Consider the following 24,848-nt stretch of genomic DNA (forward strand, 5'->3'; position numbering starts at 1 on the left):
CAGACATTTGACCGGGACTTTTTGGTTTACACCCCTAACTCTAAGATAAGTGCCATTCTGTCGAAGGTTGCAACAGAGGGTCAGGACACCGGTACTGTATACATGGAAAAAAAAATCTGTGATCAAACCAAGAAGATAGACATTTTCACCACATTCCACTTTGGGATTTATTTTCATTTTTGGTTAACTATGCTCAGTCAACTTAATGTGTTGAAAAAATTGTGTAAGGGTTTGAATTTCGTGTTAGGGTTAATCCTTAGGCGTTAGTTAGATTTGTTTTTTTATCTTTAAAGGGGACCACAATGATTTTCCTTATTTCCCCTCCCCACATCACACGTTTCACCCTTAAACTAACCGTAAGCTGGAAACAGACATTTTCTTGCAGAAACTGGCTAAAAAAAGATCCCTGTTGCCCAAAACCAGGATCACATACACACACACACACACACACACAATCTCACATAAACACGCGCACACGCGCACACACTCTCAATAGGGAATGTGGAATAGGGAATAGTGAATAGGGCAGGTGGAATAAGGAATGGGGAATAGGGAAAGGAGAATAGGGAATGAGGAACAGGGAAAGGGGAATAGGGAATGGATAAGGGGAATACGGAAAGACAATTGGGACGTAGCCTTTGAGATCAGCATGTTTCACTTCCTTTGCTGAGAGACCAGATGGTGAACATTTGTGGAAAAATGTAAAACATTTTATTCTGAAAATCCGAGGCAGCAGGGAAACAATGTGTCGTTGTACTTTAGAGTGACCCGAAGGTGTGAATCCAATGATCATCCAATCATGATCATCCAATCATGTTCTCCCAAGCCACACAACGCGCAGAATGATAATGTACACATCGTGCATGCTTACCTCAATGTGTTTACACAAAAACGAAATGGACCGAGATGAACAAACAGCATACATGTCAATATATAAAGTAAACAAACAACATACATGTCAATATAAGAAGTAAAGTAACACATCCAGTGGACCACAGTCATTCAAATCCTTTTATAACCAAGGGTGTCCCTCAGTTCAACATAGTCATTGTCGCGGCTTTCCCACGATGTTGTCTACTTTTTCAGGATGCGTTTGGGGTGACATGAGACGCTAGCCAATCCCGAACGTCCACGCGGTCGCGACCTTCGCCTGATGGTTTTGTGACAGCGTAGGGAGATATACAGCTCCTCCATGAGAGAGCTAAAAGAGACACACTGTAGGGGAAGAGAATTGGGTTTAGCTGCTGTCCTTCATGCTAATGAGGCAACTAATTGCAATTAGCATAGAGTCTCTAACAGACAGAAGTGGATATTGGTGATATTGCCACCACAGCTAATTGCTATTACAGATTACATCCTTTTGTATTTGTAATGAGTAGGAAAAGTAATTGTATGAGACTAACCAAGGCTAAACATTGTTGGCAAGGAGGCTGCAGATCTAGCGTTAGCAACAACATTTACTTTGGTGTCACGGCTATCTGTGTCAGCAATCAGGCCACAAATCCAGTACACTGGGCTACAGTTATGAATTAATAATGATATTGCTACTGGCTGTAATTATGTGTTTTTCAAAAAATCTGTCATTCATAAATAATCTTTCTTCTAAAATCCAATTACGATTTTTACAGGCAAAAGAAAGATAATATCTGCCGCATTAATGATTAATGAGTTTGTTAACAACTGAAAACTGTCAACAAAGAAATACCAGAGAGCAGTTGACCAGAATATTGACCAGGGATATGTCCCCAATTGACCTCTTCTCCCTACAGGGCAATAAAGTTCACTTGAGACTCACATAAAAAAATCAGTAATTTGTTCTGATCCTGATTCTCTTGTTTTTGGTAGGACTTCCCAGGTCTGGAGGAGGAATAAAAAGGGTGACTGAGTAATAATGGTCTGCCGGACTGTTAATTTCTCCTGATTCAGAGTAGATCACTTCAATCTCCATACCTGGACCGACGCCAACAATGCACCCTTACCGTAACTCTGAAAGGGCTGCTCATGTTGGAGAGCAGAGGAGGAGGAGGAGGAGGAGGAAGACGAGGAAGAGGAGGAGGATGCGTTGCAAAGTGTTTGGACACAGAGCTTAGCTGTGGTATATTGGCAACATATACCATGTCCACAAGCCAATCGGCATTCAAAATGAAAACCACCCTGTTTAAAAGAAGATGTTCTGTCGGTTTGTAACTATAAAACCTACATTGTCTGTCATGGTAGTAAGCCTTCCTACAGAGACACACCCTCCAAGACCCAATGGCTTCTGTCCGTTCCACTGTCTCTTCAATCCTAAGCCACTTTTGGATGACAGCGTTATTTAATCATGAAGCATCCAATGACCGCTCTTCTTCCTACATGGTGGACCACGGTTTGGCTGGAACCGGCAAACCTCCTGTGGTGACTGCCCGTCCGGATGAACAGGAGGTCGCCACAACAGCCGGTCCTCCACCCCTGTAAGCTTGGATGCTTCAGAGGGAGGCTAACAGAGCGCTAAGGTAACATCGTGTTCGACGCGGAAGACAAATGTCTCTCCAGCCTGGCTTAACGGCTTGGCCCCGTGGGGACTGAAGACCCGGGTGTCCCAGCTGCCCGTTCCTCACTTTGGACCAGAGGCTGTGGCGTGGGTGCTGTAATGATGCCAGAAGAGGATGGAGGCACAGAGGAGAATTATTGGACATCTCCTCCTGGGCGGAGTAGATATGGTCCTGTGTGCAGTGAAACAGCATGCCACACTCTACGTAGTGCCCCCCTTTAGACCAGAGGGCATAAGGTTCTGTTAATGAGAAGTGCCCTCCTTTAGACCAGAGGGCATAGGGTTCTGTTAATGAGAAGTGCCCTCCTTTAGACCAGAGGGCATAGGGTTCTGTTAATGAGAAGTGCCCTCCTTTAGACCAGAGGGCATAGGGTTCTGTTAATGAGAAGTGCCCTCCTTTAGACCAGAGGGCATAGGGTTCTGTTAATGAGAAGTGCCCTCCTTTAGACCAGAGGGCATAGGGTTATGTTAATGAGAAGTGGATATGGGATAGTGGATTACTTCATTATAGAAATACGTTTTCGGTTTAGAAACTATAAGCTTTAGAATTTTCTAGCCTTGATTTGTTCAACTATTTTAATGCAAACCATTTCACAGATCAGTCAAAAGTGCCTAACCACCAATTCTGTTAAAAGAAATGTGCAAAGACCAAAGTAAATGTAAGTACAGATTTGATAGTAAACTGAATTTGATACTTTGCAAATTGCTCCTCATAAATGAATACTAATGTATCAATATCCAAACGATTAAACCAAATTGATCTAAATACATTATTTAGCTTGTTATTTAATTCTGATCCATTTCTTTTTTGAGTGTTTCAGTGTGTATGTCAATTGTTTATTACACAGGTATACAGATTGTTGTTGCCTTCATAGCCAGTTGAGTCTGGGTCTAATTCCCTCTTCCTGGTAAGATTAATGGTAAAATAAAAAAAAAAGAGTTCAACTACAGAAAAAAATACATCCTTGGTCTTATCTTGATGCATGAATAAAGTTTCAATAAAAATAAAATAGGTACCAGCATTTTCCCTCTTAAAGTCAGAGTGATTCTCACAGTAATCCAGTGAAGGGCAGATTTCAGTAAGAGAACAGAACTCTGGGTAAATGAAGGGGTTGGCTGCTTCAGCAATGCTAATCAGAGCTCTTAAATTAGATTATTTTGTATTGTTCTCAATCGGCACCCTATTCCCTTCATAATGGACTATGGTCAAAAGTAATGAGCTATGTAGGGAATAGAAAAACGGTTTTGCACATGGTTCTTTACATTCACCAGAGTTATTTTCAGCCATTAAACTGAACCTAAATTAAACCTCTGTCAGTTGGTTGTCAAGAACACAACAAACAGAAAGCAGTCTCAGGTTAAGGATCATTACTGAGACCACACGTTAACATGTGCTTCTCAGAAAGAGCAGCATGATGATCTAACTGTGTCTCCATGACGGGTTTTCAGATTTAGATTCAACGCAACACTGGACATTTTGCCCTTCCACACTGTAGGTGCAGGTAAGACAGTATATACAGTTGGTTGCTAGGAAACCTACAGAGGGGAATGGAGAAAAAAAAAAACTACACGTCTTGAGGATCACAGGGTCAGGGGTCATTGGGGGTCATAGGGACTGTCAAGAGGGAAGCGGAGTTGGATGGAATACTCAAACGGGGGAACTTAGCAACCAGTACTTCAGGTCATTTGTCACGAACAGAGGACGTGGACGTGTTTTACAAACCTAACATCTAGCTTGTATGTGTGTGGGTGGTGGGTGGGGCCGAGCCGGGGAGGGGCTACTCTATGTCATCATCCTCCAGCAGCCGTCCACTCTCCAGGTCATTGGACAGGGAGGAGCCAGAGGAGGAGCCACTGGCTCGTCTCTGGTACTGCCGGACAGAATGGACCCCGTAGAAGAAACAAAAGGCCTGGTGGGGAACGTTTGTTCACACAGTGGGCAGGCGTGACGGAACACACACACGTCACAGACACATACCATAGACATACACAACAGACATACAGATACACACCACAGACACACATCACAAACACACAGACATGCAGACACACGCACACACACACAGGATAGAAAAAAGAAGGAAAACAAATGAAACAGAACAAAAACGGGAAATTAGAAAATTCTACATGCAAAGTTAATTCCATCATAACCAATTCTAGAACACAAGAGATATGAACAGACATTACAAACTAAAATGACAAATGATATAGTAAAATGGGAAAAGAGACACACTCCACCCAATCTCTCTCCCCTTGACACTGGCAGGTGACATGACCTCTGACCTGACCTCTGAACTTTACTACATTTCAATGACCTCTCTTTACCACCACTGCGCTTCCTAACTTTGCTTCAGGGATTTTTTATAGACTGGGACCAGAAACACAGTGGCAACTCCCCTCGGTCCAATGCTGTTACCACTGAGGGAAGAAGTGAAAGAGTGAACATTTTAGGAGATATAAGATGTTACTGGGAAGTAGTGAAAGAGTGAACATTTTAGGAGATATAAGATGTTACTGGGAAGTAGTGAATGAGTGAACATTTTAGGAGATATGAGATGTTACTTGGAAGTAGTGAATGAGTGAACATTTTAGGAGATATGAGATGTTACTGGGAAGTAGTGAAAGAGTGAACATTTTAGGAGATATGAGATGTTACTGGGAAGTAGTGAAAGAGTGAACATTTTAGGAGATATGAGATGTTACTGGGAAGTAGTGAAAGAGTGAACATTTTAGGAGATATGAGATGTTACTGGGAAGTAGTGAAAGAGTGAACATTTTAGGAGGAAGGACACGTCGCTCAGCAGCCGCCGACAGCACCCAGACTGCCAAAAGGTCATCCTTTAAATCCCTATTTCACGTTGTCAAGGTAACATGGTCAAAAGCCCATATTGTGCAACTGTTCCCTGAATCAACTCAGCTGGGAGGAGGGATGACATTGTCTGAATGTGAGAAAAGAGCATGACAAAATGGACATGGAAAATGGTAAAATACAACAAGCATGTAATCACACAGGACTTTAATTAAGAACAAAGTTATTGTCCAACAATAGACCTAATATTTCCTGTAGATCAACAGTGTTACCTGATACAAAATCCCATTTGCATTAAAAACTGAGGTTCATACATTGTATCTGAAATCTATGAGCACGTAGGACCACCACTGTCCAATCCCCCTGTGTAACGACTACTAAGTGGCGCTCCTCTAACCTCAACATCCACAACTCAGTCAGCAAAGAGACAGTTCCTCCTCACGCACCTCCTCTATATCCGAGTTCTTCCGGGCCTTGTAGATGAACTCCCCGATGGCTACGAACACGGACAGGACCAGACCGGCTGCCAGGACGATGAAGATGCCGCCGATGTTCTCCACTCCCAAGGCGCTGGCCTCTTTGTTGTCCTCCTCGGGACAGCCATTCCCCCTCCACCACTTCTCCTTCATCATGTGGAGTTTCCCCTCCTCCTGCAGCTGCAGGATGGCAATGGTCACCTTGTCCCTGTAGGGGGAGCCTGGGAGGACACAGACGAGAGGAGGAGGAGAAGACATTGAGGGGATCAGAACGGAGAGAGAGGACGGAGGCGAGACAAAGCTTTCTTCAACTGCATTAAAGAACAACAAGAACAGGTGGAAGAACAAGAACCGCGACAAGAATGAGAACAACATAATTCTGTCCCTAAATGTTGTTTCACACAAGCTGCACCTTCAGTCCGAGTAGAATTATGGGTGTGTTTTAGATTAGATTCAACTTTATTTGTCATTGAACAGTACAAGTACAGTACAACGAATTGCAGTTAGCATATAACCATAAGTGCAAATAGAAGATGGCAGAAATGAACATGTATTTAAAAATATTAAGTATAATGTATGTAAGAGCACAGAATATACTCTGATGAGCTTAGGGTCCCTGCTATTGTGAAAATAGCAAAGCCGACTGTTTTGAGTCCAAGCTAGGACCCAGTATATCTATTCCTGTGTTGATTAGAAATAGAAGGAATCGTGCCCATGCAATTTATAAAGTAAACTTGTCTAATCTGTTAAATGCAGAGTATAGTTTCATGAGCAGCGACAGCTTAGCGTCTTGCGCCATAGTCAAGTTAGGTTGAAGATCTGTGGGGGTGGCACGCACTGTTGGTGTGTCCTGTGTGTGTGTCTGACGGTGATCGTTCAACTATTGCCGTAAAGCAGGGGTGTCAAACCGGTTCCACGGAGGGCCGAGTGTCTGCAGGTCTTTGGGTTTTCCTTTAAATTGGTTCCCAGGTCAGACCTGAACAACCAGGTGGGGGTAGAAATTAACCAACTAATTAATCAATCAAGTACAAGGTGAGAGCGAAAACCTGCAGACACTCGGCCCTCCGTGGAACCGGTTTGACACCTGTGCCGTAAAGTGTAACTCGTGTGCTCTCAACCTAGTGAGTTTCAAATCCATTGGTCGTCATTTAAGGAAGATACATGCTAAACACAAAAAGGCTGTGCGTAAACGGTGCCAGACTGCATGTCTTTGTTGACGCTGTGCGAAGCATAGAGGCCACGTAGAAGGATAAACTATATCTGGTTAAATGCTAGAGACTCTCTTCTTTTCAGAAATACCAATTATGCTGTGTTAAAACCTAGTAAGGATTTTGAATATCATGAATAGTTTTGTGCCGAGTTGATCAAGTTGGATTTCGCTGTGAAGAACATGAATCGTTGTCAATTTAAAAATGGATTTTATCAAACAAAACAATTCTTGGCTATATCTCTGGGACCATCAAGATAAGAAATCCGAAGAAGACGGCTCTTTGTAAGTACACAATTTACCATCAGACACCAAACTAGCGACCCTGGTGCTTTTTGGCATTTTATTGCATGACATTATTTGAACACCTACCAACCAGTAAGAATTCTGGCTCTCACAGACCTGTTAGTTGATTATAACTTGTTTATTATTACAGGGGATTTTAACATCCACACACACTCACCTAAAGGTTTATTAGGAACACCTGTTCAATTTCTCATTAATGCAATTATCTAATCAACCAATCACATGACAGTTGCTTCAATGCATTAAGGGGTGTGGTCCTGGTCAAGACAATCTCCTGAACTCCAAACTGAATGTCAGAATGGGAAAGAAAGGTGATTTAAGCAATATTGAGCGTGGCATGGTTGTTGGTGCCAGACGGGCCGGTCTGAGTATTTCACAATCTGCTCAGTTACTGGGATTTTCACGCACAACCATTTCTAGGGTTTACAAAGAATGGTGTGAAAAGGGAAAAACATCCAGTATGCGGCAGTCCTGTGGGCGAAAATGCCTTGTTGATGCTAGAGGTCAGAGGAGAATGGGCCGACTGATTCAAGCTGATAGAAGAGCAACTTTGACTGAAATAACCACTCGTTACAACCGAGGTATGCAGCAAAGCATTTGTGAAGCCACAACACGCACAACCTTGAGGCGGATGGGCTACAACAGCAGAAGACCCCACCGAGTACCACTCATCTCCACTACAAAATTGGACAGTTGAAGACTGGAAGAATGTTGCCTGGTCTGATGAGTCTCGATTTCTGTCAGAATTTGACGTAAACAGAATGAAAACATGGATCCATTATGCCTTGTTACCACTGTGCAGCCTGGTGGTGGTGGTGTAATGGTGTGGGGGATGTTTTCTTGGCACACTTTAGGCCCCTTAGTGCCAATTGGGCATAGTTTAAATGCCACGGCCTACCTGAGCATTGTTTCTGACCATGTCCATCCCTTTATGACCACCATGTACCCATTCTCTGATGGCTACTTCCAGCAGGATAATGCACCATGTCACCAAGCTCGAATCATTTCAAATTGGTTTCTTGAACATGACAATGAGTTCACTGTACTGAAATGGCCCCCACAGTCACCAGATCTCAACCCAATAGAGCATCTTTGGGATGTGGTGGAACGGGAGCTTTGTGCCCTGGATGTGCATCCCAGAAATCTCCATCAACTGCAAGATGCTATCCTATCAATATGGGCCAACATTTCTAAAGAATGCTTTCAGCACCTTGTTGAATCAATGCCATGTAGAATTAAGGCAGTTCTGAAGGCGAAAGGGGGTCAAACACAGTATTAGTATGGTGTTCCTAATAATCCTTTAGGTGAGTGTAGATAATAATACGGACAATAATGTCAAATAACTTTTTGCACTACTTGACACTTTTGATCTCATGTGATAGAGCATCCACACACTCAAGGCCACATTCTAGATCTGGTTATCTGTAAAGGTCTCGATATTTCCTCTGTCATGGTTAAAGACTTGGCCCTGTCTGATCATTTCTGTGACTTTTTTTAATCACTTATCACCCCGAATGTTCCAGTAAACTCTGTTTCTGTTAAGAAAAGGTACATTAATGAGCATACCAATCCTCAGTTTATGGAAGCCATAGCTATCTCTCCAACAATAAGTGCTGAGTCAGTTGATGTACTCCTTGATAATTTGAATGCCAAAATATTGAATGTCATGGGTCGTGTTGCACCGGTAAAGGTAAGAAAAACTATGAGCAAAAAGAAAACACCATGGAGAGCCACCATGGTGATAAGCGCCCTGAAAAGAGAACGTAGGAAAGCGGAACATACAGTGGGGAGAACAAGTATTTGATACACTGCCAATTTTGCAGGTTTTCATACTTACAAAGTATTTAGAGGGCTCTATTTTTTATCATAGGTACACTTCAACTGTCAGAGACGGAATCTAAAACAAAATCCAGAAAATCACATTGTATGATTTTTAAGTAATTAATTTGCATTTTATTGCGTGACATAAGTATTTGATCACCTACCAACCAATAAGAAATCTGGCTCTCACAGACCTGTTCGTTTTTCTTTCAGAAGACCTCCTGTTCTCCACTCATTACCTGTATTAACTGCACCTGTTTGAACTCGTTACCTGTATAAAAGACACCTGTCCACACACTCAATCAGACTCCAACCTCTCCACAATGGCGAAGATCAGAGAGCAGTGTAAGAACATCAGGGATAAAATTGTAGAACTGCACAAGGCTGGGATGGGCTACAGGACAATAGGCAAGCGGCTTGGTGAGAAGGCAACAACAGTTGGCGCAATTATTAGAAAATGGAAGAAATTCAAGATGACGGTCAATCTCCCTCGGTCTGGGGCTCCATGCAAGATCTCCCCTCGTGGGGTATCAATGATCATGAGGAAGGTTAGGGATCAGCCCAGAACTACACGGCAGGCCCTGGTCAATGACCTGAAGAGAGCTGGGACCACAGTCTCAAAGAAAACCATTAGTAACACACTACGCCATAATGGATTAAAATCCTGCAGTGCACGCAAGGTCCCCCTGCTCAAGCCAGCGCATGTCCTGGCCAGTCTGAAGTTTGCCAATGACCATCTGGATGATCCAGAGGAGGAATGGGAGAAGGTCATGTGGTCTGATGAGAGCTTTTTGGTCTAAACTCCACTCGCCGTGTTTGGAGGAAGAAGAAGGATGAGTACAACCCCAAGAACACCATCCCAACCGTGAAGCATGGAGGTGGAAACATCATTCTTTGGGGATGCTTTTCTGCAAAGGGGACACGACAACTGCACCGTATTGAGGGGAGGATGGATGAGGCCATGTATCGCGAGATCTTGGCCAACAATCTCCTTCCCTCAGTAAGAGCATTGAAGATGGGTCGTGGCTGGGTCTTCCAGCATGACAACAACCCGAAACACACAGCCAGGGCAACTAAGGAGTGGCTCCGTAAGAAGCATTTTAAGGTCCTGCAGTGGCCTAGCCAGTCTCCAGACCTGAACCCAATAGAAAGTCTTTGGAGGGAGCTGAAAATCCGTATTGCCCAGCGACAGCCTCAAAACCTGAAGGATCTGGAGAAGGTCTGTATGGAGGAGTGGGCCAAAATCCCTGCTGATGTGTGTGCAAACCTTGTCAAGAACTACAGGAAACATATGATCTCTGTAATTGCAAGCAAAGGTTTCTGTACCAAATATTAAGTCCTGCTTTTCTGATGTATCAAATACTTATGTCATGCAATAAAATGCAAATTAATTACTTCAAAATCATACAATGTGATTTTCTGGATTTTTGTTTTAGATTCCGTCACAGTTGAAGAGTACCTATGATAAACATTACAGACTTCTACATGCTTTGTAAGTGGGAAAACCTGCAAAATCGGCAGTGTATCAAATACTTGTTCTCTCCACTGTAAGTGGAGGAAAACTAAACTTCAAATTCATTATGACATCTATAAACAAAGCCTTGGTAGCTTCAACTATGAGTTACAAAGGGCCAGACAGCAACATCTATCGGGATCAACAAGAATAACAATAATACCCGCACTCTATTTGTCATGGTCGACAAGCTTACAAACCCAATAAAGCAGATAGCATCAGAACTCATGTCCACAGTGAAATGTAATTCATTTGCATTTATCTTTAGTGAATTAAGTATTAGACAGACTATCAGAACTACACAGTCTAACAAGGACTATGTACCGTCACTACGACCACCACAACATAACTTGGTTATTATGTCGCAATATAATACAATTGCCCAAAGATCCCTAGAAGAAACAATTCGACTTCTTAAAGCTTCCACTTGCTGTCTGGACACACTGGCATCAAACTTTTTTTAAACCATTTTTAACTCTATAACAATGGACCTGCAGCAAATAGTTAATAGCTCTCTGCAATCAGTAATTTTCCCTATGTCTCTAAAAACAGCTGCCATTAAGCCAGTCAATTACAGTTAAAGTGGTGCTTTTAGTTTATAAATCTCTGAATGGTTTAGCACCCGAATACATTTCTTATATGTTAGAAGAATATAAAGCGAGCAGGGCTCTTAGATGCATGAATACAGGTCAGCTAGTGGAGCCCAGAGTCCAAACTAAACATGGCAAAGCTGCGTTTAGCAGTTATGCTGCACACAACTGGAATAAACTACCAGAAGATCTTAGACTTGCCCCAAACGTATACATTTTTTAATCCAGGTTAAAAACACTTCTCTCACATGCCTATGACTGAGCTCTTAAACTCACTTCAACTTAACCGCAGTTTAGTCTTACAGCTTTTATAGCTTCCTATGTTTTTATCACATTTTATTTTGTTTTATTCTATTTTCTTATTCTATGTTTTATTATTATGCTGCATTTTATTTCTCTTCTTGATTTTTTGTTTGTTATTAAATGTATATATGCTATCAGAGGACTAACCTCTGTGTAAATGTAACAATCTGTTTTAATTCCATTGCGTTTTATATTTTTATTTTCACTGTAAAGCATATTGAATTGCTTCTATGTATGAATTGTGCTAATATAAATAAACTTGCAGGCTTGTTTGCTATAAGCTGTACCTACAGGAGTGCCCACTCTGAATAACAACTCTAAGTGTATAAGACGTCCCTACAGGAGTGCCCACTCTGAATAACAACTCTAAGTGTATAAGACGTACCTATAGGAGTGCCCACTCTGAATAACAACTTTAAGTGTATAAGACATACCTATAGGAGTGCCCACTCTGAATAACAACTCTAAGTGTATAAGACATACCTATAGGAGTGCCCACTCTGAATAACAACTCTAAGTGTGTAAGACGTACCTATAGGAGTGCCCACTCTGAATAACAACTCTAAGTGTGTAAGACGTACCTATAGGAGTGCCCACTCTGAATAACAACTCTAAGTGTGTAAGACGTACCTATAGGAGTGCCCACTCTGAATAACAACTCTAAGTGTATAAGACGTACCTATAGGAGTGCCCACTCTGAATAACAACTCTAAGTGTATAAGACGTACCTATAGGAGTGCCCACTCCGTAGCCCTTGGAGTCGATGAGGCCTCCGATCTGTGTCAGGTTACAGTTCCTCTGGCTGATGTACTCGATGGAGGTGGACTCCATCAGCATGGCGTAGTCCGTGGTCAGAACCCGGGTGATGCCCTCTCTGTTGTTCTTCACCAGAGCGGTGGTCCTGCTGCTCATGAACGCCCACATCTTCTCGTACGTGGAGATCTTGGATTTCTGATGGACGACAGTGAAACGTGCTGTCACAACAAATGACAGGGGATCTGATACTAGCTGTTGCAAAGGACGGAGGCCTTCAATTTCTGATTAATAGTATAATCTCATGACAAACATCGACCACAAAGCACTGTGTTCCAGGCAGAGACCATATAACAGCACAACATAAATGAAACCAATGCATCTGAACGTTTCCTATCATGCACTTCAGCCGAGGAACCTGAGGAACATGAATGTACTTGCCGCCAGGGATGAATAACTGAATTGCAGAGATCCTCCTGTTTGTTCTGTTCGACTTCATCTGTCAAGCTTGTCGCACTGTCTGGCTCTTTGACTGTAAACACGTCTCCCAGTGTGTCCCACAATGACAGGGTTCCTTCCTGTGGATTGTGTGTCTCTCTGCCCTCAGTGTGTGTGTTCCTCTCCCTCAGTGTGTATGTGTGTTTCTTTCAGTGAGGGAACTAGGACAGCTGTGCTAAATCTCCTCCCGCTGATTCAATTTATTGTGTCCGTCCACAGCCCTGTTTCCTGCCCTTCATGGATGCGTAATCACAGGCTGCAACCTGACGGATAAAACCCGTCCAGGATCAACCCTGCTGGGCCATATAACGCACTGGCAAGGGGGTGTGGATGGAGGGTGGGCGGAGCCTCCAAGGTTGGGTTACACACTGGAGATCAATGTGACTGGGGGGGGTCCTACTCACATCTCAGTTTGGACAGAAGAAAAAACACTTGAACTGGTCTGGGATCATCTATGACTTGGACTTTTGAAAATACTTATTTCACTCATTAAAATGCAAATCAATTTATAACACTTTTGACATGCATTTTTCTGGATTTTTTTGTTGTCATTCTGTCTCTCATTGTTCAAATAAACCTACCATTAAAATTATAGACTGATCATTTCTTCAGTGAGCAAACGTACAAAATCAGCAGGGGATCAGAAATGTTTTTCCCTCAACTGTACATACACTCACACACTGCAGAGCAAAGTGCTTTTAAGGTCTCTAATCGGAATGACTATAATGATGACATCACTGCAGAGGAATGTTGGATGAGGCATTAAGATAACAGATGCCGGCCAGTACAGTCGGTTAAAGGGAAAGTCTATAGTTGCAAAATCAATTTTGGACTTGGTGGAGGGGCTTTTTATTAAAGCGCTGATTGCATCTTCAAGGTACTAGGGACAACTGCCGAGAGATGCTGAGATAGGGCCTTCAATCTGAAGGTAAAGTAACAGCTATTGGCTAAACTACAGAGGTCAACTGGCGGTTCAAAATGGAGTGTTGAACAAATGTTACCGTCTTGTATCTGGTTAGACTGTTCGCTCTCTTTCCAGAAGAATGTCAGCAGCCGCTAGTATAAAATAAAATCTAAATCCAGTTAGACTTGAGAAACACAGAGTCTTACTGGGGAAATATTTTCTTCTCATGATCAAGAAAAAGGGTTTATTCTTTGTCATTCGGAGAACAACAACTGAGTTAATGTTTAAGTTCCTCATCTGGAATATGTGCTGCTATCAAAAAGTCAAGTTAACCTGTTACGACAAGGGCAAAAATTTTAATTTCCGCCTAAAATGATGTACCCAAATCTATATGCTTGTAGCTCATGACCTGAATATAGTAGAAACATAGTTTTGGTACCATTTGAAAGGACACACTCTGTAGTTTGTAGGAATTAACTAATGCAGGAAAGTGTAACACAATAGATTGGGTAGAAGATAAAAACAAACCAAAAACATGATTTTTTTTTGTCAAGAACTAAATTCCTCATCATGTTTGAGTTGCAGTGGGGAAGGCCCAACATGGATTATGAACCTAGAGGAACTTTCCACTTGATCCACTAGATTACAGCCAGATCTGGATAGTTTCATGGCCATTTGATATAAATTCAGTGATCTACTTACTCATTTGTAAAGCAAGGCCAAAGTGTCCTTTACAAATTGGACACTTTGTACCAAATTGGACACTTTGGACACAGTATGAAAGTTCATACATACACAGAACATACAACAGTGCAAAAGTGATTAAAATAAGGGTTACACACTCCCGGGAATGTTATACATGATGGAAAATTTGCTTCCCTTCATAAAGGTACTAACAGGAGGCGCGATAAGGAGGCGGATCCAATGATCAAACATGTGTGGTGTTTGCATCATATGTGGGGATCTAACATCATAATTGGAGTTTGCGTCATATGTGGTGATCTAACTTATGTGGTTATTGCATCATATGTTAGATCACCACCTATGATGTTAGATCATATCTGGTATCTATGCCTCCTTACACACATAGATAGTAAGCAAACAGTTGGCAGGAGTAGAAAGGAAAAGAGTAGAAGGGAATAGGAGAAAGAAGGGGGAGACTTATCGACTTCTGGGAAATCTCTGAAATGGCCAGTCAGATGATGGCGTCACAGTGGGGGTCAAGAGTCAGAGGGACCTCCTGAATCACTGTTGGTTATTCAGGGAGAAATATGGGGATGAATAGGCCATAAGAAACAGCTACAACATGTCATGGCCAAATCACAGACAATTGGTGACATAAGGACATTATGAACTGAAATATACTATAATGACATGACCCAATTGGCAGTAAATTCTCAGAAACTATATGACATAGCCTAACATAGCCTAATATGCTAATGCTAATATATTGTATGTCTTGGGTAATCTATCTTATTGTACTCACCAAGTTGCTTGATTCACTGTCCATGATTTCTTCCAAAAATCTAGTCCAAATTGGTCTCCTAGGTTGCTTTTCCACTTAGGAGTAGCCATTTAAACTTTAAATGCCGACTATAGTTTTGTGAGCAGCGACAGCTTAGCGGCTTGCGCAATAGTCAAGTTAGGTTGAAGATTTGTGGGGGTGGTGCGCACTGTTGGTGTGTCCTGTGTGTGTGTCTGACGGTGATCGTTCAACTATTGCCGTAAAGTGTAACTCGTGTGCTCTCAGCCTAGTGAGTTTCAAATCCATTGGTCGTCATTTAAGGAAGATACATGCTAAACACAAAAAGGCCGTGCGTAAACGGTGACAGACTGCATGTCTTTGTTGACGTCGTGCGAAGCATAGAGACCACGTAGAAGGATAAACTATATCTGGTTAAATGCTAGAGACTCTGTTCTTTTCAGAAATACCAATTATGCTGTGTTAAATCCTAGTAAGGGTTTTGAATATCATGAATAGTTTTGCGCCGAGTTGATCGAGCTGGATTTTGCTGTGAAGAACATGAATCGTTGTCAATTTAAAAACGAATTTGATCAAACAAAACGATGCTTGGCTATATCTCTGGGACCATCAAGATAAGAAATCAGAAGAAGACGGCTCTTTGTAAGTACACAATTTACCATCAGACACCAAACTAGCAACCTGGTGCCATTTTTGTGGATGTTGACTATACTCAAACACTTGCATAGGAGTTAGTTGCTGTAATAGCTACTTTAAATTATATACTGCAGTTACATTAACGAGATTCTAAGCTTTCTGCACATATATAATATGCCTATAACAAAAAAACACTTCGCACTCTTTGTGGCATAAAGGTTTTGGTGTCCCGGTGGCGGTACTTTAACTGAAATTCAAGGCCTTTAACCAGTTGTTGCAAGGCACATAGTCACCCAAACCTGGGTGTGAACAGAGACTCACGAGGACGTGAAGTCTTCAGAAACAACACACACCTTGAAGAAGGTCATGGTGGACCCGTCCCGGACCGAGCCATACTCTATCCGTGTCTGTTTAGCCAGGTCGTCGGCCGATTCGATTGGGGCATCCATTCGCTCCACGGTGAGGAAGGCAGCCAAGTTGGCTGTGTACGAGGAGATGATGATGAGGGTGAAGAACCACCAGATGCCCCCCACGATTCGAGTCGACAGGGCCTTAGGCATCAACTCAGAACCTACAGGGATAAAACACAATGAAAGACGGAGTGACCATTAAAAAGCATTTGACAATGATACACACACACACACACACACATACTTACTGCATATATTTTTTTCATGTGGATGGAGGCTTTATAGGGGAGGAACAGGGGAGATAACCAGACACAGGGAGGTGTGTGTGTGTCTGAATGAGGGGGGACCACTGTGACTGTGCGTGTGTCTGAATGTGTGTGTGTGTCGATGTCTTTGCATGTGCGTCTCCTAATAAAAAGGATTTATCCTCCAAAGCTGTGAGCGTCTTTGTTTCCCTCACTATTACAGCAGCATCCAACTACCCCACACTCCCATGCAGCCTAATCTTCATCATCAGATCCCCAGAGCCTCTCTCCTGATAGATGTGCATCACAGCAGTAAATGATTAATCATAAAGCGCTTTGTTTCTTACATTTCTTTATTCTCCAAGCACTCGCCACCATCTCTATACAATGTGTGTGTGTGTGTGTGTGTGTGAGAAATGACTCTGTGTATGCAAGAGGGGGCATGCAAAGGAGGAGGGGTTTGTGACAGAGAGACAGGGAACTCTGAGGTTTATGATAGATCACATGAATATGAAGCTGTCAGATGAGCCCAAGCCGCAGTGTTTATCTCCGCTTGTGGAGTAACAGAGTGTGTGTCTGTCTGTGTGTGTGTGTCTGTGTGGTGTGTCTGTCTGGTGCATCTGGGTGTGTTAATGTGTCTGTGTGTGCGTCCGTATGTGTTTTATGCATTCTGGGTAATCAAGTTTCTCTAAGTATCAACGCTAAAGGAGCCAGTTGAATCTGTCTATACCTCACTATGTGTGAATGATGGATCTCCTCTGTCCTGCATGGATTCAGAATCCAGAATAAAGAGAGGGAGTGAATGGGTGAGGCAGGGTGGGGAGGGAGTGAATGGGTAAGGCAGGGTGGAGAGGGAGTGAATGGGTGGGGAAAGTCAATGGGTGAGGCAGGGTGAGGAGGGAGTGAACGTTTTAAGATTCTGTGACAGTTGTTTCTGATCCACATCAATCACAGTGCAAACCGATACACACACGTGCACACTAGCAGACACACAGGCATGCACGCCCACACACACAAATATTCAGACACAGACACACACAAACACAGCTGAAACTATTTTCTCCAAATACAGTGGAATACAGAGGTATAAAAATAAATTAAATACATTAAACAGAGACAGACATAGCACACCACAGAAAAATAGACAATAACAAAATAAACAACAAATAAACAAAACCATCCTGTTGTTTGTCGTCTCTGGGTAGAGAAGAAAAGACAGAAGAGCTTCACATGTGTTCAGAACATATACTCTTCTGTACCACTCTGTTCTGGAAGTCCTTTCAGAATAAAAGCCTAGCAGCGGTGTATTCAATAAAGAGAAGAGTCTGGTTGAGGAAACTGCATGTATCCAAGGTAGAGGTACTGACCCAACCACCATCCCAAGGAATGCTAGAGGCCACCATAAACTACACACTGGAGCCAGGTACCAATATACACATACAACTAGTACATACTGCAAAAACACACACCTAGCGTATAACCTATGCCTAGCGTATACTGCAAAACCTGCTCAAGCAGGGCTGGGTTAGGAGTGTGGTGAAGTGATAAAACAGGAGCAAGTAAACCAGGACAGAGACAAAGAAAGGAACATGACAGATACGACACAGGGATGAGACAGGACAGAGATAAGACACAAAAGAGACAGGACAGAGACATAGTCAAGACAGAGACTGGCAGGACAGAGACACAAACAGGAAAGAGACTCAGACAGTAAAAACTGAAGGGAAGAAGGAAAATATAAACAATTGGGAAATACTTTACTATGATATAGGTAAAATGGTTGTTAAAAAGGTTGGTATGGGTTTTTAAAAGGTTACTTTTAGTTTGAGGCTCGGTTCTGGGTATACAGTATCAGTAGGTCTTTACTTTAGAGATACAGGACCACAGAATGAGCCCCGACCAGGCCTAGACCAGACCAGACCTAGACCAGGCCTAGAACTGAGCCAGACTAGGCCTAGACCAGACCAGGCCTTGACAAAGCCTAGACCAGACCAGTCAAGAACAGACCCAGACCAGGCCTAGACCACACCCGGCCTAGACCAGACCAGAACTAGACCAGGCCTAGACCAGACCCAGACCAGGCATGGACCATACCAGGCCTAGACCCGACCCGACCTGGCCTAGACCAGACCTCACCCGACCTAGACCAGACCTGGACCAGGCCTAGACCAGCCAAGTTAAGAACAGTCCTAGACCAGGCCAGTCAAGAACAGACCCAGACCAGACCAGGATCAGGACCAGGCCGGCCCGGCAAGAACCAATAGACCTAGCAGACCCTGGGATGGGTGGTGACGTTGGCCAGTAACCTTAATACCTTGCTGCATGAGAGCTCCCACTCCAAACCAGAAACTATTGAGTAACGTGAAATTATTCTCTATCAGCTCCGATGAGGGGTTGCAGGGGTGAGGGTTATACCACTCATAGGGCGTGAACCTGGGGGAGAGGGGGAGATATAAGGGAGAGAGAAGGACAGAGAAGAGGAGGGAGAGATAGGGACAGAGGAGATAGAGATAGATGAGGGAAGGGGGAGAGGGGAGGAGAGAGAGAGGGGAGGAGAGAGAGAGGGGAGGAGAGAGAGAGGAGATGGAGAGAGAGAGGGGAGGAGAGAGAGGGGGGAGGAGAGAGAGAGGGGAGGAGAGAGAGAGACATTGAGCGTTAAACAGTATATTGTTGAGGTGTTTGGTACATACATGAATACACACATTCTGTAAACAACTGTACTGTTACTGATATCAAAGGTCACCTAATGAAATAAAGTTGCCTCATTCTGCTTTTTAACCAACACCATTACAACATAACTGAAACACTGATACACATCCAAACCACTATATAAGAACATCTGTCTGGGTCAGAGGTCATACAGTCTTCAGCCCGTGTGACAAATGGCACCCTTTTCCCCACAGTGCTCAACCTACATCCATGAGGGGTCCCAGTATGGGCAAAAGTAGGCCCCACTGAAGAAACTAGGCTGCAGTTTGGAACACTTGCCCATTCTGAATAGAGAGCACTTGAATTTGTATTCATTTTTTTGTTTTTTTACAACCACAACCAATCTCTGTCCTCATTGGCTCGATCCGTGCCAAACCCTGTTCTCATTGGCTCACTCCATGCCAACACTGTTCACATTGGCACACTCGCGCCAACCCCTCTGCCAGAGCCAGCTGTGAAGACAGACATTTTAAATGCAGGCCCGACTACAGCAGGAGATGATGTGCAGCTGCATGAAGATGGATGGACCAACAAACCGTCACAGTGGACACATAATGTCTTCGGAACAAACTACTTGAAACATAAAAGATGCCATAGATCTGGCATGAAACAGCGCTCTTCCGAGGTAACGAGCAGCATTAGTTCAGCCGAGTCAGACAAACAAAGATTTTGCAGGTGCTGGCATCTTTCACATTTCCAAGGGGAGGGGGGGTCATTTCGCCTTTAGACATTCATAGTGGAAGGGCTGGAGCTCATTGTTCTGGTTCCTGTCTCTTAACACAATTATTACAATTACAGTTAATAAATTGCAGTTGTAATACAATTAATAAACGCATCTTCTTTGCTCTAAAGGCGTCAGGGCAAAGAAGATGAAGACCCATCCAATTGTGGCCGCCTTCCAGTTTTTTCTAATGCTCACCTGTTGTGGGGTCAGCTGTGGAACAAAAGGAAAAGATGACTCAAACTCAGGAAATGAAAACCTATATGGGAACCGCAGCAGAGAGACCTTTTCCATTTCCAAGGGAAGGTCAAGATCTTTAGCTAGACCGAACAGAAAAAAATAACACCAGACTGGACCATGCAAGCCCAGACGGTGGAGCATGAAAAAGACATCAACAGAAAAACAACCAGATCTCGAATATCAGTTCTTCCTGGCGGAAAGAAAACTCCAGTCATGAGTCGTCTCCTAACAGCTCTTTCTCCCAGCCTCGAATGTGCTGCAGCAAAATGACTTTCCTAATTTATACAGATGAAACTACAACCTCACCCTGGTCACAACCATGCAGCTGCTCATCCCACATCTCACTGTCTTCAATGCTGAAATTCAGAGAAACAACCAGATATCAATCAGTTCCACCTGGCAGAACCAAAACTCCAGTCAAGGAGATCAGCATTGTCCCTGGGTTGACTCTAAAAATGTCTGTCTCCCAGTGTCCGAGCTCCATGTCCTGTTGCTCTCTGTCTTCACCGCTTCACTCCAGAGGTCCCTAGATTAGCCAAGATGCAACTTCAACCTCATCGAGCTCACAACCTAACAGCTGCCCATCCTGCTTCTCACTGTCGTCAGAGTGGAAGAACAGGGAAAACAACCAGATCTTCAATATCAGTTACTCCTGGCAAAACCAAAAACTCCTGTTGAGGAGATCAGCATCGTCCATGAATCTATAAATCCAGATCTTCAACATAAATTCCTAGTTGGTAAGCCATGACTCCAAGTAGCAGCAGATATAAAAACAAAACGTGACTGCCTTTTCCAGGAAGTTTATACTGTGCCAGAGTTAGATCTTCCAACAGGACAATGATCAACATCTTAAAATCAACACACATTGGTTCACTGACCACAGGTTTTGCCCTGGTCCTTCAAGCCATCCATCCCGGATCTAAACCCTAAAGTTCAGAGGATATTGAGGCACTGTGCACACTGCTGTTATTTTCTTTCAGTTTTCCATGGAGCTAATGTCAAACTTCTTGAGGTGTAAATCTTCAATCAGCCTTTAATCAAATCCTTTGTGTTTTATCATTGTATTGTTTATTTCTTCTTTGATTGTTTGAAAACTGTAAAAACATCAATTTCAATAAATGTTAAATTTTTGTTTAATTTGACATTTGATATTTCTTTTCAATCACCTTATTCTTAAATGAGAACAACAGTCACAGGATCACTATATTGAAACTGACAGTGTCCTCCTAAACAAGAATTTAGTCTTGACTTCATGATCTATAAATCTATAATTGAAACAATATTATATATATATATATATATACTATAAGTGCAAAACATTTTGAAATAAGTAGGTCCATGTTAACACACTGGACTAATACACTAAGTATATTTTTTTGTTTTGTTACTTTAAGTTACCTTCTGAGTCTAACTGTGGAAATTTAAGTGATAACAAAAGACAAGTGTTAAGAGGTCATTTGCATGTGCAAAGATCCAGGAGTATCCAGAAGTGTCCAGAGCTGACTTCCTACTTCCTGACCTTCCTAACTTTTATACCGCGACTTCTCTGTACTGGCCTTTTACTTCTCATCATTACAAAGACTTTTACTTGCATGGACACTCTGAAGCCTTTTTAGGCAGTGTCAACCCTTAGCACTAAACCCTTAGCACTAAACCCTTAGCACTAAACCCTAGCGACTAAACCCTTAGCACAACATCTTACCCCGTACCTGGCGATGACAAACAGGACACAGCTGACTCCGGTGCAGGCCAGCAGGACATACATCCAGATGTCGGGCGTCAGGGGGTTGAGGAAGGAGAACACTCCCGGGTTGGTGCCGTTGGGTTTCCGGTACAGGATGCTGATACCCAAGGTCATGAAGGGCTTGGAGAAGTCTATCACCTTCTCCCTCACATAGGTGATGGTCAGAGGGGCCACAGCCAGGTCTGCTATCTGGGGGAGGGGGAGGACAGCGGAGCAGAGTGGGAGAGAGGGGAGAGGGGAGAGGGATGGTTGGAAGGGAGAGGAGGACGGCAGGATGAGAGGAATGGGAGGGGAGAAGAGGACAAAGGAATGGGAGGACAGAGAGGAGGAGAAAGAGGGATGGGAGGACAGAGAGGAGAAAGAGGAATGGGAGGACAGAGAGGAGGAGAAAGAGGGATGGGAGGAGAGAGAGAAGGAGAAAGAGGGATGGGAGGACATAGAGGAGGAGAAAGAGGAATGGGAGGACAGACAGGAAGGGGAGGAGTGGAGAGAGGGAATGGAGGGTAACGAAAGGAAAACACAAGACACCAGGAGTAATGTACTGAGTATATCTGAGTTGTCTGGTTGTCTCACCTAGCTATCTAAAGTTCTGGATTACCATGGAGCAGTCATTTACACTAGCTGTCACTGCAGATTATAATGAGCTTAGCTTTTGAGGAATTCTAGTATCACATCACACTGCCTCCTCTCACAGCCTTGAGCTCAATTTAGGACAGTCAGAGAAGTGAAAACAAGACCAGTCGGTAACGGCTGTTTCATGCAACCCCATTGGACAGTGACTCGATGGGACGTAGAGCTGTTGGGCACGTTTGTTGAAAATGTTTAGAAAACAGTAATATTACATCGGAATTATTAACATCATCATGCTGCATTACCATGTCTGTCCTATTAGAACATGTCTTCATAAGATAAATGTTAATTAAAATAAAAAAAATTATCTAAAATAATCCACCTTTGGTATGTAATTTAGAGTTATTTTCCATGGCCTATTGCTCGATATCACGTTGTCTAAAATTAAGTGAAACTGATTAGTTAAGTTACATTTCTGGATTGAATTTCTGGACATAGATGAATAAAACCTGGACTAAGAAAACCTGAATAAATAATGGATTATTGCTTGGTGTTCAGTCCGTGACTCCTGTTTCAGAGTAACTGTTCAGAGTGACTTTGTGACATCTTCTAATCAGTTAACTATCCTCCTCGAAACAACCTTCACTTTTGCTCCCTTTATGCCTTGAAATGGCTTAAAAAAATATGTCTACACATAATTTATCTTTATCTTTTTTTGTCTTGGAAAAGGTGATGTCACTTCCTTAATGAATGCTCCTAGCAAGATAGATGCTACTTGCTCACATGCAGTCACTAAATATCAGTTCCATATGGCTTACCCTGGTACAGATTATACTCATCAATAACTCACATGGTCAATGAGCTCTCGGACCATGCCATTCCACTCTCCCTTGTCGTTCTGCGCCCCGTATTTCCCATCAGACACCAGTTTGACCTCATAAGTGAACCCCAGGATGTTGGAGAGTTCTTTCAGAAGGTCGAGGCAGTAGCCCTCAAACCGGTCGTTACCAGACAGCTCCTTGTCAGATTTTTTAAACATCACATAAGGGTTTTCCTGCATGGGAAGAGGTTTTGTAAGGATTGTAATAATTTAGGAATTGCTTCATGAGAAATTAAATGCAGGTTTTCCCACTTACAAAGAAGTCTGTAATTTTTATCATAGGTACTCTTCAACTCTTCAAACAGACTCCAACCTCTCCACAATGGCCAAGACTCGAGAGCTGTGTAAGGACATCAGGGATAAAATTGTAGACCTGAACAAGGCTAGGATGGGCTACAGAACAATAGGCAAGCAGCTTGGTGAGAAGGCGACATCTGTTTGGTGCAATGATTAGAAAATGGAAGAAATTCATGATGACGGTCAATCTCCCTCGGTCTGGGGCTCCATGCAAGATCTCACCTTGTGGGGCATCAATGATCTTGAGGCAGGTGAGGGATCAGCCCAAAACTACACGGCAGGACCTGGTCAATGTCCTGAAGAGAGCTGGGACCACAGTCTCAAAGAAAACCATTAGTAACACACTACGCCGTATTGGATAGAAATCCTGCAGCGCACGCAAGGTCCCCCTGTTCAAACCAGCGCATGTCCAGGCTCGTCTGAAGATTGCCAATGACCATCTGGATGATCCAGAGGAGGAATGGGAGAAGGTCATGTGGTCTGATGAGACAAAAATAGAGATTTTTGGTCTAAACTCCACTCGCCGTTTTTGGGGGAAGAAGAAGGATGAGTACAACCCCAAGAACACCATCCCAACCGTGAAGCATGGAGGTGGAAACATCGTTCTTTGGGGATGCTTTTCTGCAAAGGGGACAGGACGACTGCACCACATTGAGGGGAGGATGGATGGGGCCATGTATCGCGAGATCATGGCCAACAACCTCCTTCCCTCAGTAAGAGCATTGAAGATGGGTCGTGGCTGGGTCTTCCAGCATGACAACGACCCGAAACACACAGCCAGGGCAACTAAGGAGTGGCTCCGTAAGAAGCATCTCAAGGTCCTGCAGTGGCCTAACTAGTCTCCAGACCTGAACCCAATAGAAAATCTTTGGATCTTTGGAGGGAGCTGAAAGTCTGTATTGCCCAGCGACAGCCCCGAAACCTGAAGGATCTGGAGAAGGTCTGTATGGAGGAGTGGGCCAAAATCCCTGCTGCAGTGTGTGTAAACCTGGTCAAGAACTACAGGAAATGTATGATCTCTGTAATTGCAAAAAAAAGGTTTCTGTACCAAATATTAAGTTCTGCTTTTCTGATGTATCAAATACATATGTCATGCAGTAAAATGCTAATTAATCACTTAAAAATCATACAATGTGATTTTCTGGATTTTTGTTTTAGATTCTGTCACTCACAGTTGAAGAGTACCTATGATAAACATTACAG

General features: G+C 43.1%; 1 protein-coding gene across 3 annotated transcripts in view; it reads right to left on the reverse strand.

Annotated features, from left to right (window-relative positions):
* Window positions 1–695: 695 nt before the first annotated feature.
* grik1a (glutamate receptor, ionotropic, kainate 1a) overlaps window positions 696–24,848 on the reverse strand; it is a 50,841-nt gene continuing 26,688 nt past the window's right edge. For 2 of the 3 annotated variants that reach the window (XM_010897244.3, XM_010897242.3), the window contains 7 exons: window positions 23,319–23,522; window positions 21,864–22,087; window positions 18,799–18,917; window positions 16,183–16,400; window positions 12,284–12,506; window positions 5,786–6,036; window positions 696–1,215 (listed from right to left, as the gene is read on the reverse strand). In XM_010897244.3, coding sequence (XP_010895546.1) covers window positions 1,075–1,215; window positions 5,786–6,036; window positions 12,284–12,506; window positions 16,183–16,400; window positions 18,799–18,917; window positions 21,864–22,087; window positions 23,319–23,522 — 1,380 coding nt within the window. In that variant the 3' untranslated portion in view covers window positions 696–1,074. Of the gene's footprint in view, window positions 1,216–4,253; window positions 4,441–5,785; window positions 6,037–12,283; window positions 12,507–16,182; window positions 16,401–18,798; window positions 18,918–21,863; window positions 22,088–23,318; window positions 23,523–24,848 lie in introns of all 3 variants that reach the window. The other variant, XM_020048571.2, reaches the window with a different exon arrangement.

This window comes from Esox lucius, chromosome 7 (genome assembly GCF_011004845.1).
Source record: "Esox lucius isolate fEsoLuc1 chromosome 7, fEsoLuc1.pri, whole genome shotgun sequence".
In the NCBI taxonomy this organism is placed as follows: Eukaryota; Metazoa; Chordata; class Actinopteri; order Esociformes; family Esocidae; genus Esox; species Esox lucius.